General features: G+C 30.7%; 1 protein-coding gene across 2 annotated transcripts; it reads right to left on the bottom strand.

Moving 5' to 3' along the window:
* Window positions 1–3,483: 3,483 nt before the first annotated feature.
* Window positions 3,484–15,039, bottom strand: LOC105459621 (protein PAT1 homolog 1). Of its 2 annotated transcripts, none has more exons than XM_011705793.1 (10): window positions 14,874–15,039; window positions 14,092–14,283; window positions 12,510–12,924; window positions 12,038–12,147; window positions 11,460–11,947; window positions 10,849–11,062; window positions 10,561–10,758; window positions 10,216–10,482; window positions 9,883–10,091; window positions 3,484–3,559 (listed from the first exon to the last, which is right to left on the bottom strand). In XM_011705793.1, the coding sequence occupies exons 1-10, from the start codon at window positions 14,910–14,912 to the stop codon at window positions 3,484–3,486; spliced, it is 2,208 nt and encodes a 735-aa protein (XP_011704095.1). In that variant the 5' UTR covers window positions 14,913–15,039. The 2 variants fall into 2 exon arrangements, with proteins under 2 accessions (XP_011704095.1, XP_011704094.1); XM_011705792.1 differs by lacking the exon at window positions 3,484–3,559 and adding an exon at window positions 6,022–7,367 and having other exon boundaries at window positions 9,796–10,091.
* Window positions 15,040–15,827: the final 788 nt, after the last annotated feature.

The raw sequence follows: 15,827 nt of genomic DNA, 5'->3' as shown, positions 1-15,827 counted from the left end.
TGATCAGTCTGGGTTGAGAAGTTATTCTATCCCATCTCTTTTTTAATAGACTTAAATATTCTATTTAATCTTCGTATCATCAAAGACACTTATAGACTTAATCGATTATTAACTAGAACAATAAAAAATGTATTTATTTTGCAGTTTATCTTCATGGAAAAAAGAAAAAAGAACAGACTGAAAATATAGATCAATTTAAAATGCAGAACTTGTGTCCTATTTTAAAATTTCTTCAATTTCTCAACCTTGATTAGATTCGATACGAGTAATATGTATAACTTCGACGTATAAATTTAGCAGTTTTATATGTCGGGATTGCGTATAAATTTTTAATCCGTATTGTCTGTGCTGTATCTTTCTGCACATATAATGTGTGAAATGATGAGAAATAAAAATTTTCACATACCGCCATCGTAGTGCCAGCCTTTGGAACAGCAGGGAGGGGTGACGATCTGCTGTTTCGATCAAATAATTACCTTCAACGCCCAGCTAGGTTTAATATCCAAATCGCCAGGATCAATTAACGTTTCACATCCACTCAGCAGTTTCGTAAACACAATGAGACTTCTGTTACAAACGCATCCATTTCTATTCCCATCTCGCACTCTCTCCCCATCAACCGGATTCCTTCTTCGTGCCGGATCCTTTTTATGGTATAAGAGTTACTATTTACAATTGTAATTATAATTTACAGAAAAAATATAGTGATGTAAAGGATTGTACAAAAAAACATAAATAATATACCGATCTGAAACGATCTGTCTTGTCCAAAATAAACAATTATGATATGCAATCACGTTAAATGAATAACGGGCATTAATATCATGTCTAATCGTATCTTGCTTCATACTTTATTAAATCAATCGACAAACGATTAATATTGATAGAGGCGACCAAGACAAAGCATCATTTTCTGGAATGACTTTCGAATATAGAAGATCTTTTTCCAATAAGGAATTCTTTTTGATTACAAATTATAAATCATTTTCCACAATCAAAGATTTACCGAAAATAACGCAATGCGGATTGAATTGCAGACTGAATTGCAGGCGATTGCATATGAAAAACAAAATTAGAAAATTCGTTTTGTCCGACCGGTTAATTCTGCCATCGTAACACTTATTTATAATCCAAAATTTTATACTTGTACAGTCATGAACATATCGGTTGGGACACTTTTTATTTTTTTTAATAAGTTTTAAAACGCATCTAATGTTTTGCAAAAACGAAATACGATTGATGTATGTACTCTCTCTAGACTAAAGATAATACACCATCGTTGTTCACATTTGCAAAATATTAGTTACCTATAAAATATATATTTTAATTTTATATATATATAGGTATATTAAGTATACAGGTACTGAAAACCTATCCTGAAAAAGAAATGTCCACGACTGTACGTATAAACTATAAAGCAAGCTTAGTCCGCGCTAGAGATTATACATAAAAGAACAGCATTATAATTTTAGAATGAGTCTATAGATGCTTTGTAAGAGAAAAGTATGCCTAAAAATTTGTGCATGTGTGCGTGATATCAATGCTACGAATTGCAGAAGAAAATGCAACAAAGAAACTCACCATTTTATATTACGGATATCGTTTGTTGAACTCTTAGAAAACTAGAGCTACAAATAATTACAATATCCTGTCAGTATGACGGTGAAAGCAAGTAATGAAACTTTCGTTAATAACAATATCCAACACACCATATCACCCCATCGATGACTGTCGAGTGTTGGCGGTGAGCGGTCGGCGATCAACAATTGTTGTAAGTGTGAGCGGGCGGCGTAGATACCAAAATTCGAGATGTGCAAGTGCGTACATACTACATACGTGTATTGGCCCTTCCTCACTTATAGAGTGTATTAGGCTTTCCACCAGAGTGCACCTCAATCATTTTGTCCTTGTTTAACATTCAGTGAATAACAAGGAAAAAATGATATCTGGGCGACACTTGGGTGGGAATTCGAATGCACTGCAATGCGCCTGCCGGCACCGCTGGGCCCAGGGGCCAGGAGTATAATTAATTGAAGAGCGATGACTGATACGGACACGCACCACATATTGGCTGCGTTTCGCAATTGTATACCCGCGGTGCAGAAAATTGAATGTTGCTATGTAGTTTACATCCATTTCTTTAGGGTGCGTTAGTGCGGGCACGAGGACATTTTGAGGTTAACATGCAAAAGCCGCAAAAGGCTATAGTATATATATATTTAATATTTACGTGTGAATAATTTAGTAAAGATTGCAGGTAGAAAAAAGCAAAATTTCTGTTATATATAATTATTAGTTATCATTTTAAAATTAAAACGAAAGAAGCAAAAAATGGGATAAGATTATACGTGTATTACTTTTTGATAATTATTTAGTTTAGCCCTCCTCATCTCCGATTTTGATAAAATTATATTTATTTGATGCGTTTTTGCAGGAAACGAAAGCATTTATGTTAAATTTATAATAATTTCTTTTAGATTATTTGAGTTAATCATAGAAATGTGCTTATCTTAATAAAAATAATGAGAGTGAATCAGGAGTCTCTTAAGTCATTAGAGGGAAAGACATTAGCAATTAGAAGAAAGAAAAGCGATTGGAATAAATTAACTATGAAAGAGTTTTTTGAACAAGATTTCGAAAATGATACAGATAGTGACGATGTATATGATAGTGATGAAATAAATAAAAACACAGGTATGATTTAAACTATATTGATTATATTTTATATTTTAATTGTTACATATTTTAATTTCTATTATATTCTTTTATAGTAGATGATGAAGACAGTGAGCTTAATAGCGATATCGATAGTGATAGTGATAACGAGAGCAACTTGAATCATGCAGAATACAAAAAATTGATGAAATTGGACGATACCGATCCTGATTTTTATGAATATCTGAAAGAAATCGAGGAAGATGTTTTGGACTCTGGAGAATCAAATGATGAAGATAATAATGATTCTTTAGACTCAGATGATGGGGATAGTGAAAATTTAGAGGTATGTTTTTTTATATAAATGTAATTTAATTATTTTTGGTATTTTTTAACAATTTATTAAATATCTAGGTTGCTAGTGATGACTGCAGTGATTTTCAACCAAAGGAAACTGAAAGTGATTGTAAAAAGATTGTTAATATGCAATTACTGAAAACTTGGCAACAAGAAATACAAACAGACAAGTAAGTTTACTTCCGCTTATTTTTTATTGACTCAGTAACAGAATTATTATTTAATAACTGCATCATTCTTTTTAGATCAATTAACACTATTAAATGTGCTGTAGAAGCTTTCCATGCAGCTTTGAATAGTATTGCAGTATATTATTCAAGGTCATCAGATACAACCACACGATATAAAGTAGAAGGGAACGCAAGTTAGTTTTAATTGCTCTTAAATAACTTTTATTAGTTAAATAACTATTTTTTAAATATTTTTATATTTTACTAAAAATTATGTTTAGCATTTAATGGCGTGGTGGATTTATGTGTAACGCATTTGCCTGACGCATTTAAACGTGTTTTGAATCTGGATCCAGAATCGCAGAAAGCACATAAATCTAAAAAATTCGAAAAAATACAAGAAATTTTGAAATTATACCTACTAGATCTAATTCAAGTATGTATTAATCTTTGTGTATTGTTATTATGCATGTGCGTGTGTATGATGTATGTAGTTCAAATAATAATATATTGTATTAATAAATACATCTATTTTTAAGTTATTGCAGAGTGTACCATTGTCCCATAGTGCTGTTCTTGTAACACTTCTAAAACATCTTCATCAAATGTTGCCTTATACCGTATCATTCTCAACACCAAGAATCTTGTTAAAGCTGTGGTCAACTGGAGAAGAAACTGTTCGTATTACAGCTTTTTTAAACATCTTGCTTATTGCAACTAGCAAAGAAATGGCACTTGAGGAATTATCGAAGGTGAGATCCACACATGGGTAAACATATTTTATGATAAAAGAATATTTGCGGACAATGGCATCAGAGCTTTTTTTTTGTAGATGTATGAGGAATACATTCAGACTACAAACATTGTTTCACTCGACACATTGCCAAGAATAAATTTCATGAGGAACTCTTTGGTCGAGATTTATCTTCTTGACCATAATATATCGTACAATCACGCTTTTTCATGCATTAGGCAATTAGCAATTAATTTAAGAAACGCCGTAACATCAAAGAACAAGGTAATCGTTGAACAGTAATTGTGAACTTTTTATAAAGTGTATTGACTGACATTAAAATCTTTTTGTTTTCAGGAAAACCTTGAAGCTGTATATAATTGGAAATATATAAATTCTTTGCGATTTTGGACAGAATTGATAAACAAATCAAAGGATAAATCGATCTTGCGATCGCTGTTGTATCCATTAGTCGAGGTATTAAATATTTTAAATAAATAAATAAATAACAGTTCATACAGAAAAATACATTAAATTATTTTTTAAATAGATTATTACTAGAACAATAAAACTTAATCCAACTGCGCAATATTATCCATTGCGATTCCATTGTTTGGAAATGTTAATATCCATTTCTAAGGAAACTGGAACGTTTATACCTCTTCTACCGTTTCTTCTCGAGGTATTAATTATTTTCAAATCTTAAAATAAATATAATCGTAGAATTTCTAATAATCTTGTGTTTAATTTTTCTTTTTAGATACTGGATTCCTACGATTTTAATAAAAGGCATAAAGCAGTTTTAATGGGATCTATATCCTTTGTTTGTATTTTGAAAGTATCAAAGTCACAATTGGTACAAAATGATTTCAAAGATAGTATTATTGAAGCTATTTATCAACTTATACTGGAACATGCGGCAAGTGAAAGTCATAAAATATATTTCCCGGAGCTCTATACATTTTGTATAATACAGGTATCTTAAAAAGAAACAAAATTTAAGAAAAAATTTTTAAAATTAATTTTTATTATTACTTATGTAAAAAATATTAAATTAATGTACGTCATTTTGTAGTTAAAAAAATTTCTGGAGAAATGTCACATGGCAACTTATTGCAAGAAGATAAAACAGCTTGTAACTATGATTGAAGAAAATAGAAAATACATTGAGACCGAGCGTAGTAAAGCAACAATAGACCTGAAAAGTATGGTAGAGATTACAAATTGGGAAAATAGAATAAAGACAGACGGCACAGCAATAGCCAAGTTCTATGCCTCTTGCATTAACCTTCGCGAGCAGAAACTTCTTACAAAGAACAAAGAATTCAACTTTCAGAGAAAATTAATGAAACATAAATTAGATGAGCAGAATGTAGATGAAGATAGCGGAGAAGAGGACGAATTTAAGTTTCAGACGAAAGAAATGAGATCTGAAGTAAGAGTAGAAAAGCGACCTAATAAGAAAATAATAAATAAAAACAAGAAGCTAAAATTTTCCGAGAAAATATAAATATTATTCAAGATGTAAAATAATAATTGAAGTTAAAAATAAGGACGAATATTACTTTGGAATTACATATTTAGACAAATATATATTTTATAACTGAATATGAATTTTTTAATTACCTTTATATTTAATTTATTATATATATATAGAATTATGGAGAATTAAAATATCGATGCATTTAGAAAATAAAATACGAAATTTATTTATCTCATGTATCAATTTTAAAAATTTAAATAAAAATTGCATGTTTGAAGTATTTAAGAAATAATGATAGGCTAGAAATATGTAAAAAATTAATTTATAATCACATAATCTAATATTAATTGATTATTAAATAGATTTATATTGCATGTGCATTTGATGCGAGGTATCTGTGTCTTCTGATAAAAAGATTTTTTCTTTTTTCTTTTTATACATAATGCTTATTGAGGAAACAAATACATCGTGAAACGTATATGTTTTTTAACATTATAATCAACTTTGATTTTATGAAAATTAAATTAGAAATTTTCTAATTGTAAATATACAATAAAGATTTGTGATATAATACAATAGTGATATAAAAGATAATTTTATATGAAAAAAATACAAAAGAGAGATACGTAGGATGCAAAACATTTATTTAAGACTTTGATTTCAAATTAGATCAATTCTGTACATACACAATAGCTACAGTTATATCTTCAGACTGTTATAAATTTACAATCAATTTTTTTTTTAATATACAGGCATATCACCGACAAGTACATAATAGACGTAATGACGATAAACTATGAAGGATTCTTAAGTTAATTTAACGATCGTCGTTTCTTTTTTATAGCACTCCATTACATTTGTTTCGTTTTTAAACATAATAAACATAGCGTTTTTATAAAAATATATCTTTAATCACAAAAAGCAAACGCACAATTTTCGCTTTATCTACTTTACAAGAAGACGTTGCATGCTCGTTTTTTCTTTTATTAGCAAAAGCTTCAATCTGTATGACGATAACAAACAGAATATGAGATATCACTCGTTATAGAATATCGTGGTAATTTTATATCTGTGTTCGAACAGACGTATACTTGGTTAGTATTAAAATTATACAGACTATTCGTCGATAATAAAATCCTTTTGTCGCTATACAAATTGAATAGGTTTTAATTTATATCGTTCTGCCGTGTTACGATAAATTTTTTGGTACAACTAGTGCATTAGCAACAGCAATGTAACATCGAAACAATGTCGCATTCGCAACAATTGATATTGAGGCAAAAATTTAAAAAAAAACTGCAAACATAACATACGAATTATTGTGACGAATATGAATAAGAAAAGAAATAAACTAAATTCTAGCGTTATGTAATCTGAACGAGCGAGAAGAGCATATTGCTTTATACCAATATATGTATATATTTGTAAAATATATACATATTTTTAATAATTCTTAAGAGAAAATAGTATACTCATTAATAGTCGCCTAGTCTGCCCCTTAACATATAAATCGATAGGGCAGCGTTTAGGCGTTTAAAGTAAAATGAAGACTATTCTAAAACGCTGTTTTTTTTTTCCTTAATCATAAAATCATTTAAAAATTCGTAGTGCTTGAAACAATTCATAAATACGCTGCACCTAGAATTAAGTTTACCCTAAAGAAGTGCCAGCCCACAGTTACGTAGTAAGAAGAATGTAATGTAACTCTTGGGCTCTCAAACATGCATCCTCTATCAACGGGATCGAGTATGTATCCCCTAGATTCTCAATATTGTGCTTACGTAAAAACGTAGACTTTATTTCTCTTTATCAGCTTGTTACATAATAATGAGAATGTTAATTAGCAAAACTTTTGAACTGTACATTAATAAATCATTGTATAAGCATTAATGAATTGAGTACTCATTTGGTTCGTCTTTTGTTCAACTCATCTAATCAATAGTCATCAGAGCTGTATTTATAATGGTATCTAATAGCAGAAATAGAAAAATTATATAACTGTTTATTATGTATTATTTAAATCGTACAAGCTAATCGCACTGAAATAACGTGTGTTTATATATATGTTACCGTCAAAACCCACAATTGTTAAAACCTTATTTTACTAGTTAAAACTAATTTTAAATTTAAAGTTGAAACGAGGTCTATAATTGTTTCGCATGGGTTTTCGATTTTCCACGCGTAACGAGGTTCAACCCCTCCTCCTTCTTGTTTAGAAGACGAAACAAAGTCTGTAATTGTACTGTCCACATAGGTTTACGATTTTACATCTAAACAACCATTCTAGATTTAATTACTGAATTCTGGTTTTGACGGTAACATATATAATAGTATAACTTAATTTATATAAATGTAATCAACTGAAATGCTGCAATATCTTAACATTTAACTTTTAGTGGTCTAACTAGTTAAGCGATTTACATTACAATAAAAAAAAAATGGCGCGGCAAAATATTTGTAATTAAATTTGGATTGTACTTTTACAAAATTGAAATTACGTGCAACGTTTTTGTGGTTTTAATAACTTTTTATAAAATGTCCATGCTAAAATACCGTTCGAGTCGATAATCATTATTACCCTTGTATGTTAAGACTACAAACTAGCAACAAGAAACTCTAACTTCGAAAAACGTTTTTGCAAAATATCATTACATCATGCGACATGGCAGAAACCGAAATATTTCTGCATTTGATTGCAAAATGTATCCATCATTCACGCACTGTAATGTCGTTCTATATACAAGCTAGAAGTACATAAACAAGGTTACAGTTAAACTGCGATAAAAAGTAATTGTCTTATTTAGTACTCTAAAGGCCATGTCATCTCACACACTTTAGATTATCTTTAAAATTCTTACGGTACTGCAAACACACATTGCAATTACAGAATCTCCTTTCTTTCTTTCTCTCTTCCTTTCATTACGCGATCACAAGTTCTGTCTGACCTACAACAACTATTATTGTATATAAAAAAAAAAAATTAAAAAAAGAAAGAGACCATACTTCTTAACGGATGAATCAGTAACTTTTTATAATTAGATCATGTTGTCACATCATGCTTCTAATGTCCGAACAGATAGAAATTTAATTTTGGGAGGAGGTACTTAATATATAATACAAACGTTATAAAAAGACTACTACAGTTCTGCGGCTGATAACTAACTTATGCAATTGTTTACTCTCGTCTTCGTATTATATCTTAACAGTGCGGTGTAAATGATTATCTATCGTTATTTCCAAAATATAAGTCATCTGTACAATGATAGCAAGTTTTTTTCTTTTTCTAGCGTTATTGATTTCGTTTACAACAACACGTAATGTATGTATAATAACGTAGATATCTACTTTTCGTATAAACAAAAAAGAGAAAACTTGCACATCCTGTCTTATCCTCCATGAATATCATCATGTACATATATACTATTCATATACATATACATATACGTGCAAAATATACACAGAAACTTTAAAAGATACATTTAGCAGCATAAATTAAAAAGCTACTAATGCGCCCTATATCTGTATTAAAATATGCTATTAAAAAAAAATTTATAAAGGAATAGAAGGAAATGTTTCCATAATGCTTCCGTAATGCATAAAATCTATTATCACTGTATTTCTACAATAGGATACAAAATCCTCAGATAAAAAAAATTATACTATATAATCAAAATAATTTAAATATCAATTAATGATATTATAAATATAGTAGAACTTGTAGTTTTAAATACATTAAAAATATAAATACATTAATTAAAAGAAACATGAATAGAAAGATAGGATGTGCAATTTTAATACAAGGTAAGGCATTCAATATTATCATTTTTACTTACTTCACTGATACATTTTATAAAGAAAGAAAGAAATCATTAATCATGAAGTGCAATGATAACTTTAAGTGTCTTACATTGAACATTAGATACCAATTTTACACAAAGTAGAAATCAAAATGAATCGTAATTTAAAAAACGCCATTCCAAAAAGATTTTTGGCATGCAACTCTATTACTTTATCTGATGTTTATTTTTTTCTGATATTGGCTTCATGCTATTAATTATGAGCTTAAATTGATTAATGTTTACAAAATATACAATAAAGGGTGATATTATATATGTATACAAGAAACGTCATTGTGCATCAGGATGTTCATAATATTTATATATATATATATATATATATGTATATATATATATATATATATAAATTCTTTTTCTTTTTAATATTCCGCATCAGATACTTAATCTACTTTGTAAAATCATGGCATCTATTTAGAAATATTATCATACACAATAGATGTTTCAATAACATTAGTAATTATATTAAAATATTTGTCTGTATGTTATCATTCTTTTTTTTTTTAGCATAATTTATTTTTCGCACGTTAAAAAAAGACGAACCTTAAAAAAAACTCAAGTATAACTTGTGTAACGTTGGACTATCGTAAAGGATTGGCATCAGTCAACAAGCACGCTAGCGCTGTATACCTTTCTAGTTTTAAACTGGAAATCCGTTTCAGATGTTTATTGAGCGTATTTGCAATAATTGGTTGACAAGGTGCAACACAGGGTGGCGCGTCACCAATTAGCTCAACTATTGTCATTACAAAAGTTGACCACTCAGAAGGCAGGAAATTATTTGTGTCGCACAATTGTTCAGCTTGCTCGAGCATTGCTGCTATTGCAGATACACCAAACTGAAAGAACAAATAATAAATAACGTGAGGTTTCATTTATACATATATATATGTATGCGTGAATTTTTGTTTGCATAGAATTAAAAAATTCATAATTATGACATACATATAACAACTAACTAACCTTATTCAAAAGAGCAAAAGCTAAGCTATTATTTTTAATAGGATGATTAGTAGCCGAGTCGGATAATGCTCTTGCTAATCGCAATATGGTATCAAAATCTTTCACAGTATCGAGCCATCTTCGAAATTCGGAATAAAAGTCTGTCAATATATGACAATCTCTACGGCCTATCACGGCTAATCCTTTAAATATCGCAGTCCACAATTCTCTTAACTGCTTACTATATTCCGTCACATTCAGGTGAGGTAAAAAACGCAGTAGTAATGCCTACAACATACAAACAATATATGAGATATTGAAAAGGATAAATTTTAAATCACATATTTCTTTTATCCATTAAATTACCTTTCCTTTTCGAATACTTAGCATACTAGCTAATTTATCATCTTGTATTAATTGTTGCATACATGTTAAAATCATGTTTATTAATTCCGGTTCAGTTTTAGCCGTATTTACTTCAGATTCCCCTTCCTGTTGTTGTGGTTCCGGAATTGAAGCAAGAGGATTGCTCAAATCTTCAAGTTTGAATTGCAGTGTAAACATCTGAAGAATAACATTTTATTAATAAAAAAATACGTTATCAAATTATTTATTTTATTAATTTTATTATTTTGTATTAGAATATGATAGTACCCTCTCGATTTCAAGAAGTAATTGCCGTGTTTTTTTAGTGTCCTTCTGCTGGGACTGAGGAGTAGACTGAGAGTCGCTATTTGATACAACGTCCATATCGATAAGTTTACGTGGTGCTGTCACACTACTGCAATGAAGTTTGCCTAATGAATTCTCAAACTGAGCTGGCGTATATGCTGATCTTGAAGCGGTTTGAGGTGTTGGTTCCCAATCTCTAAAATAGCCAACAAAAAATTAAAGATAATAAATAACATGCAACTAAACCATCTCTAAGAAATAAATAACCTAACCTAACCTATTTGTGTATAGAATAAATAAATTTTATATTTTTAGTTAGCATTGGTTTTTGTAACTGTTCTATACACTATTCTATATACTATAACTATTAATATATAAATTATTTTCTTTAAATCATGAAATTCTACAATTATAATAAAAAATAACATTGAATATTTAGTGTGATATTTTGTAAATATATTTTGCAGTTCTATATTATAAAAAAAAAATATATATATATATAGATCTGTACGTGTTAAAATATATAAAAATACGAAATACTAAAGTAAAAGTTATTATAGGAAATACAAACTTTGAAAATAAAAAAAACATACTTGTGATCCCTGTGATATCCATTGTTGTTATGATGTTTCTTATCTTTTTGTTCTTGATTTGCATGTTGTTTATTCTGTTTATCACAGAATACAACATAATAGTGGTCATCAACATACGGTTGAATTGTATTAAGTTGTAACAATTGAATATTAATTAACCATTGCTTCTCATGAGCTTTTATAGCAAGTTTTCCTGAGTGTTCGTATTCTCCCGAAGCATTACCGTTAATGTTGTGAGAATAATGTTGATGATGATAAGATCTTTGATTATTTCTGTCATGATTACGGTGAGGATATTGATTATTTTTAAAAAATGGTTGATGTCCGGCTTGTTGTTCATTATGATAGTAAGATCTGTTCTGGTTTCTCTGATTTCCTAAATGTGAATAAGAATGTTGGTGTTGTTGATTGGTTTGGTTGTTAGGAAATGCAGGCATCATGTGATCTGGCCGAAGGAACTGTGGGCCTCCTAAATTAGGGTGTAGTTGCTGAAATGTAATAAGAAATATATTAATAATATAAAATATATTTTATTGCAGTAATCATAATGTACAATACAATCTGTAAAAGAAACTTACGGGAGGAAAACCATAGGAGCCATGAAGAGCTTGCCTTGGAACTGGTTGTGGCATTAAATGTGACATTAAATGCGGTGGTGAAGGATAACGTAATACAGTACCAGCTTGATCTAATAAATGAAAGAATAATCGATATTAATATAAATATTCCAACAGTTATCTTTAAAACTTAATTTTTTTCAGTTATAATCAATTAAAATATTTTTTTATTAAGACAGATAATTATAGCCCACTATAAATCACATTAAAAATAATAAATAAAAGACATAAGTTAAAATATAAAATACATGATTCTGATTGAGCAATATATTTTAGAATAATACCTAAATAATGAAAAATATCCAGAAAGTTCTGAGATTTATATCTACTGAATACTTATTATTAATTCGTATTTTGTAAATATATACACAAATCTGTATATATCTCAATGCCATATTTAAATAATAATAAATAATGATAAAAATATGCTTACTAATTAAGCCTAATATTCTAGGATGTTGCATCAATTGAGGATGTGGTGGTCTTATATTGGGCAAAACTATAGGATGTGCTCCAGGTAGACCCAATCCTGGTGGAAAACGTGGTGGAGGTAGGCCATTGACTTGAAGTTTCTCATTCAAAGAGAGAGCCTCAAAGAGAAGTGAACCCTCAGACTTCTTCTGTTGTTGTTGCGTTTGTGGTTTGCTGAGACCTGGTGGCGGTCTATTTGCAATAAGCCCTCTTTCCAATTCTTCCACTGTACAGGCATTTGGTAAAGATAATCGCGGCTGCGCTTTTGGAAGAGATAAATTTAAAGGACTACCCCATACACCAGGGCGGGGAACTATTCCTTCCTTATCTAATACCAAATGTGATAAATTATCCTCGATATTTATGTTAGAAGTAGTCTGTAAGAAATACAAAGCATATATAGAATATATGACATATGGAATTATTTATTTGTTTAAAAATTTAAATAATATAATAATAGAATTTAAAAAAATGTGAGAAAGAGATGCTTTTAATTAAATGTATATTTATAATAATATTTGCCAAGTTATATTTATACAGTGACTCATGAAATCAATCAAATTGTACCAATGTCATACACTTTTTTTTCAAAATTTATGAACAAAGGTATCTGTGGAAAGATCACATATATTTATTATGTTGATGTTGAAAGGTCATTTTCATCGATCATCTTCTGTAAAGTAGTTAGTCATAAATAATTATTGTGTACATTTGAACAGTATCATGAATCACTGTGTTAACATTACCTATGTTTTAATAAAAAAAAGTGTGTAATTGCCCAATAATCAATCCTGACATATGTATGGTAAATTTAAAATAGCGACTATAGATTTAAGAGAACATTTAGTAAATAAACAATATTTTTTGATATTATCGCGTTTTTTCAAGAAAATACAATAAATTTTAGAGTGCTTCATATAACCAAGGCTGTATATACCTGCAATAAATCAATGAAAATATTTTTATTTACTAAATGTTCTCTTAAATCTATAGTCGCTATTTTAAATTTACCATACATATGTCGGGATTGATTATTGGGCAATTACACATTTTTTGTATGTATATACAAATTCCTTTTTAAAGATAATATTAATTTTTAAAAACAATTGCTAGTACGTTTCTATGAAATTTAAAATAACATGGCATTAAACAATATTCTGAATGTAAAAGTCCTGGCACAGACTTGCATAATACTGCATAACACATAAGACGTAAGGCATAAGAGAATCAACCAGAGTGTGAAATGAAGGACTCTTAATTGGTCGATTTTCTTATGCTTTGTCTTATGTCTTATGCAGCGTTATGCAAAAGTCTGTGCCAGGGCCTTAATAATTCTATAATAATAGTAATAACAATAATACAAAATAATGTTTATAACAGATTAAGGTATAAATCATTCATATTTCATTGTTCTCTGCTAATTTATTAAAATAGATCTAACTTGTGATTGCTATAAATCTACTTTTATGAATCTATTTTTATATTCTCCAGCTACAACTTATAAAAGATAATTAAAGAAAATGGTATCTTAAATAACAACATACCTTTTTATTTGTTGCACTCTGATTATGAAGGCGATTTGATTCAGTAATTTCGGCAAGCTTCTCATGGTCTTCCTCCCAATCACCGATAGCAGCATCGGGACCAAATGTTTCATCGTTCAGTGCGTCGTATTCTTCCTCTTCGAGCTCCTCTTCCTCCAATGGACAATCCAGTCCATCCTCTAGATTATTCTCCTAATTACAAGCAAGTAATAATTATACGTGAAAGTATCAACATAACATAATATAAACCAGAACAGAAGAAACCAAGGTTGTTTGAGGGGCAAAAAAAAAGAAGGAACAAATCATTACAAAAGTCATAGCCGTGTTTTTTTTTTGTAGCGGCGATACGATCGACGCAATATCAGACGCAGGTTTACGGAACTCTTTTAATTAAGATGACACGCGCAAATTTGTCGACAAGCACGACCGGGATCCGCTCGATGTTAATGACCCTTTAGGGCGAGGAGTACGGGAATGAGGTTAGACAACGTTAACGTAACCCTCCTGCGACCGTTTTTGGGGGGACGATTTTATTATCTTCTGGGGAAGGGCGGGGAACGTTTGTCGACGAGATGCGGATCGAAGGTGAACGCGCGAAACGCGCTGCTTCGGACGACGGCTACCGGGTGTCGGCGGAAAAACAAAACTCTTTATTCCGGGTACGGGGACCGTGCCGCGACGCGACTGTTTATCGAGGAAGTTGTTACAATCGCGTCGGAAATTCACGCGAAATCGGGCCGTGGGACCGCCGCGCGGGTCGAACGATACGTTTCCGTACTTACTCCGAGCGTGGTATCGAAACCGAAAAAAGTGTCTGCCATTTGTGAAAATGAAATCTGCAAAATGACATGTTCCGACTAAACGTCAAGTGCAGCAACGCGGGGCATCAGCTGCCATGGCGGCCATGCCGTAACTCGCGGCTAACGTCAGGGGAAAGGCGGATGCGCAATGGGCGAAGTGCGCACTGCGCAGCGAGCGAACGCGAGTTCTCGCCGCGCGGCCGCGCGCGCCGCGCGCCGCGCCGTGACGAGTCGCGAGCGGGATCACGGAAATAAAATGATACGCGCGTATATTTTGTATTCCCAGATACACAATAATCTTTTCCGCGTCGCGGTTACGTGAAAATGAAAAAAAAACATCAGCAGAGCTGTTTCAACTGGTTGCCCGAGTTGCGATACGAAACGTGTGGAAGTTGCAATTCGACCGTAGGACATTGCGGCAAAATAATATGCGTTCGCGACATCGACAAGGTATATATATATATATTACTTAATTAAAGACCGACAGTCTTATAGAAATTCGCGTGTATATATTGAAATTCAGATGACTAGCTAGAGTAATAAAATATTAATTTTATGGTTTTTCGTTATGCATTATGCGATCACATCTTGTCGCGCGGCAAGCGTCCTCTAACCTCTTGCTAGTAAACCATTAAAAAATAATTAATCAATTCGTTATTGTTGCTTAGAAAACGGAAAAATTCCCTTTTTCCCATTGGAAAAAGCAATTCGTTAGCATTATCGTTACTTGAAAAGTACCAAGTCGTTATATTTTCACCGAATTTTGATGAAATTAATTTTGATAAATTTTGATTTTTTTTTGGAGAAACATATATATGTATATATATATATATATATATATATATATATCTCCAATTATCTGTGCGTCGTCACTGTCTGTGATTTTCTTACATCCATGAGTTCAACACATTAGCAATCCAATCTATGTAACATATG

Source organism: Wasmannia auropunctata, unplaced genomic scaffold, assembly GCF_000956235.1.
Source record: "Wasmannia auropunctata unplaced genomic scaffold, wasmannia.A_1.0 LD334174.1, whole genome shotgun sequence".
Classification (NCBI taxonomy): domain Eukaryota; kingdom Metazoa; phylum Arthropoda; class Insecta; order Hymenoptera; family Formicidae; genus Wasmannia; species Wasmannia auropunctata.
This window is presented reverse-complemented; position numbering and strand designations above follow the sequence as displayed.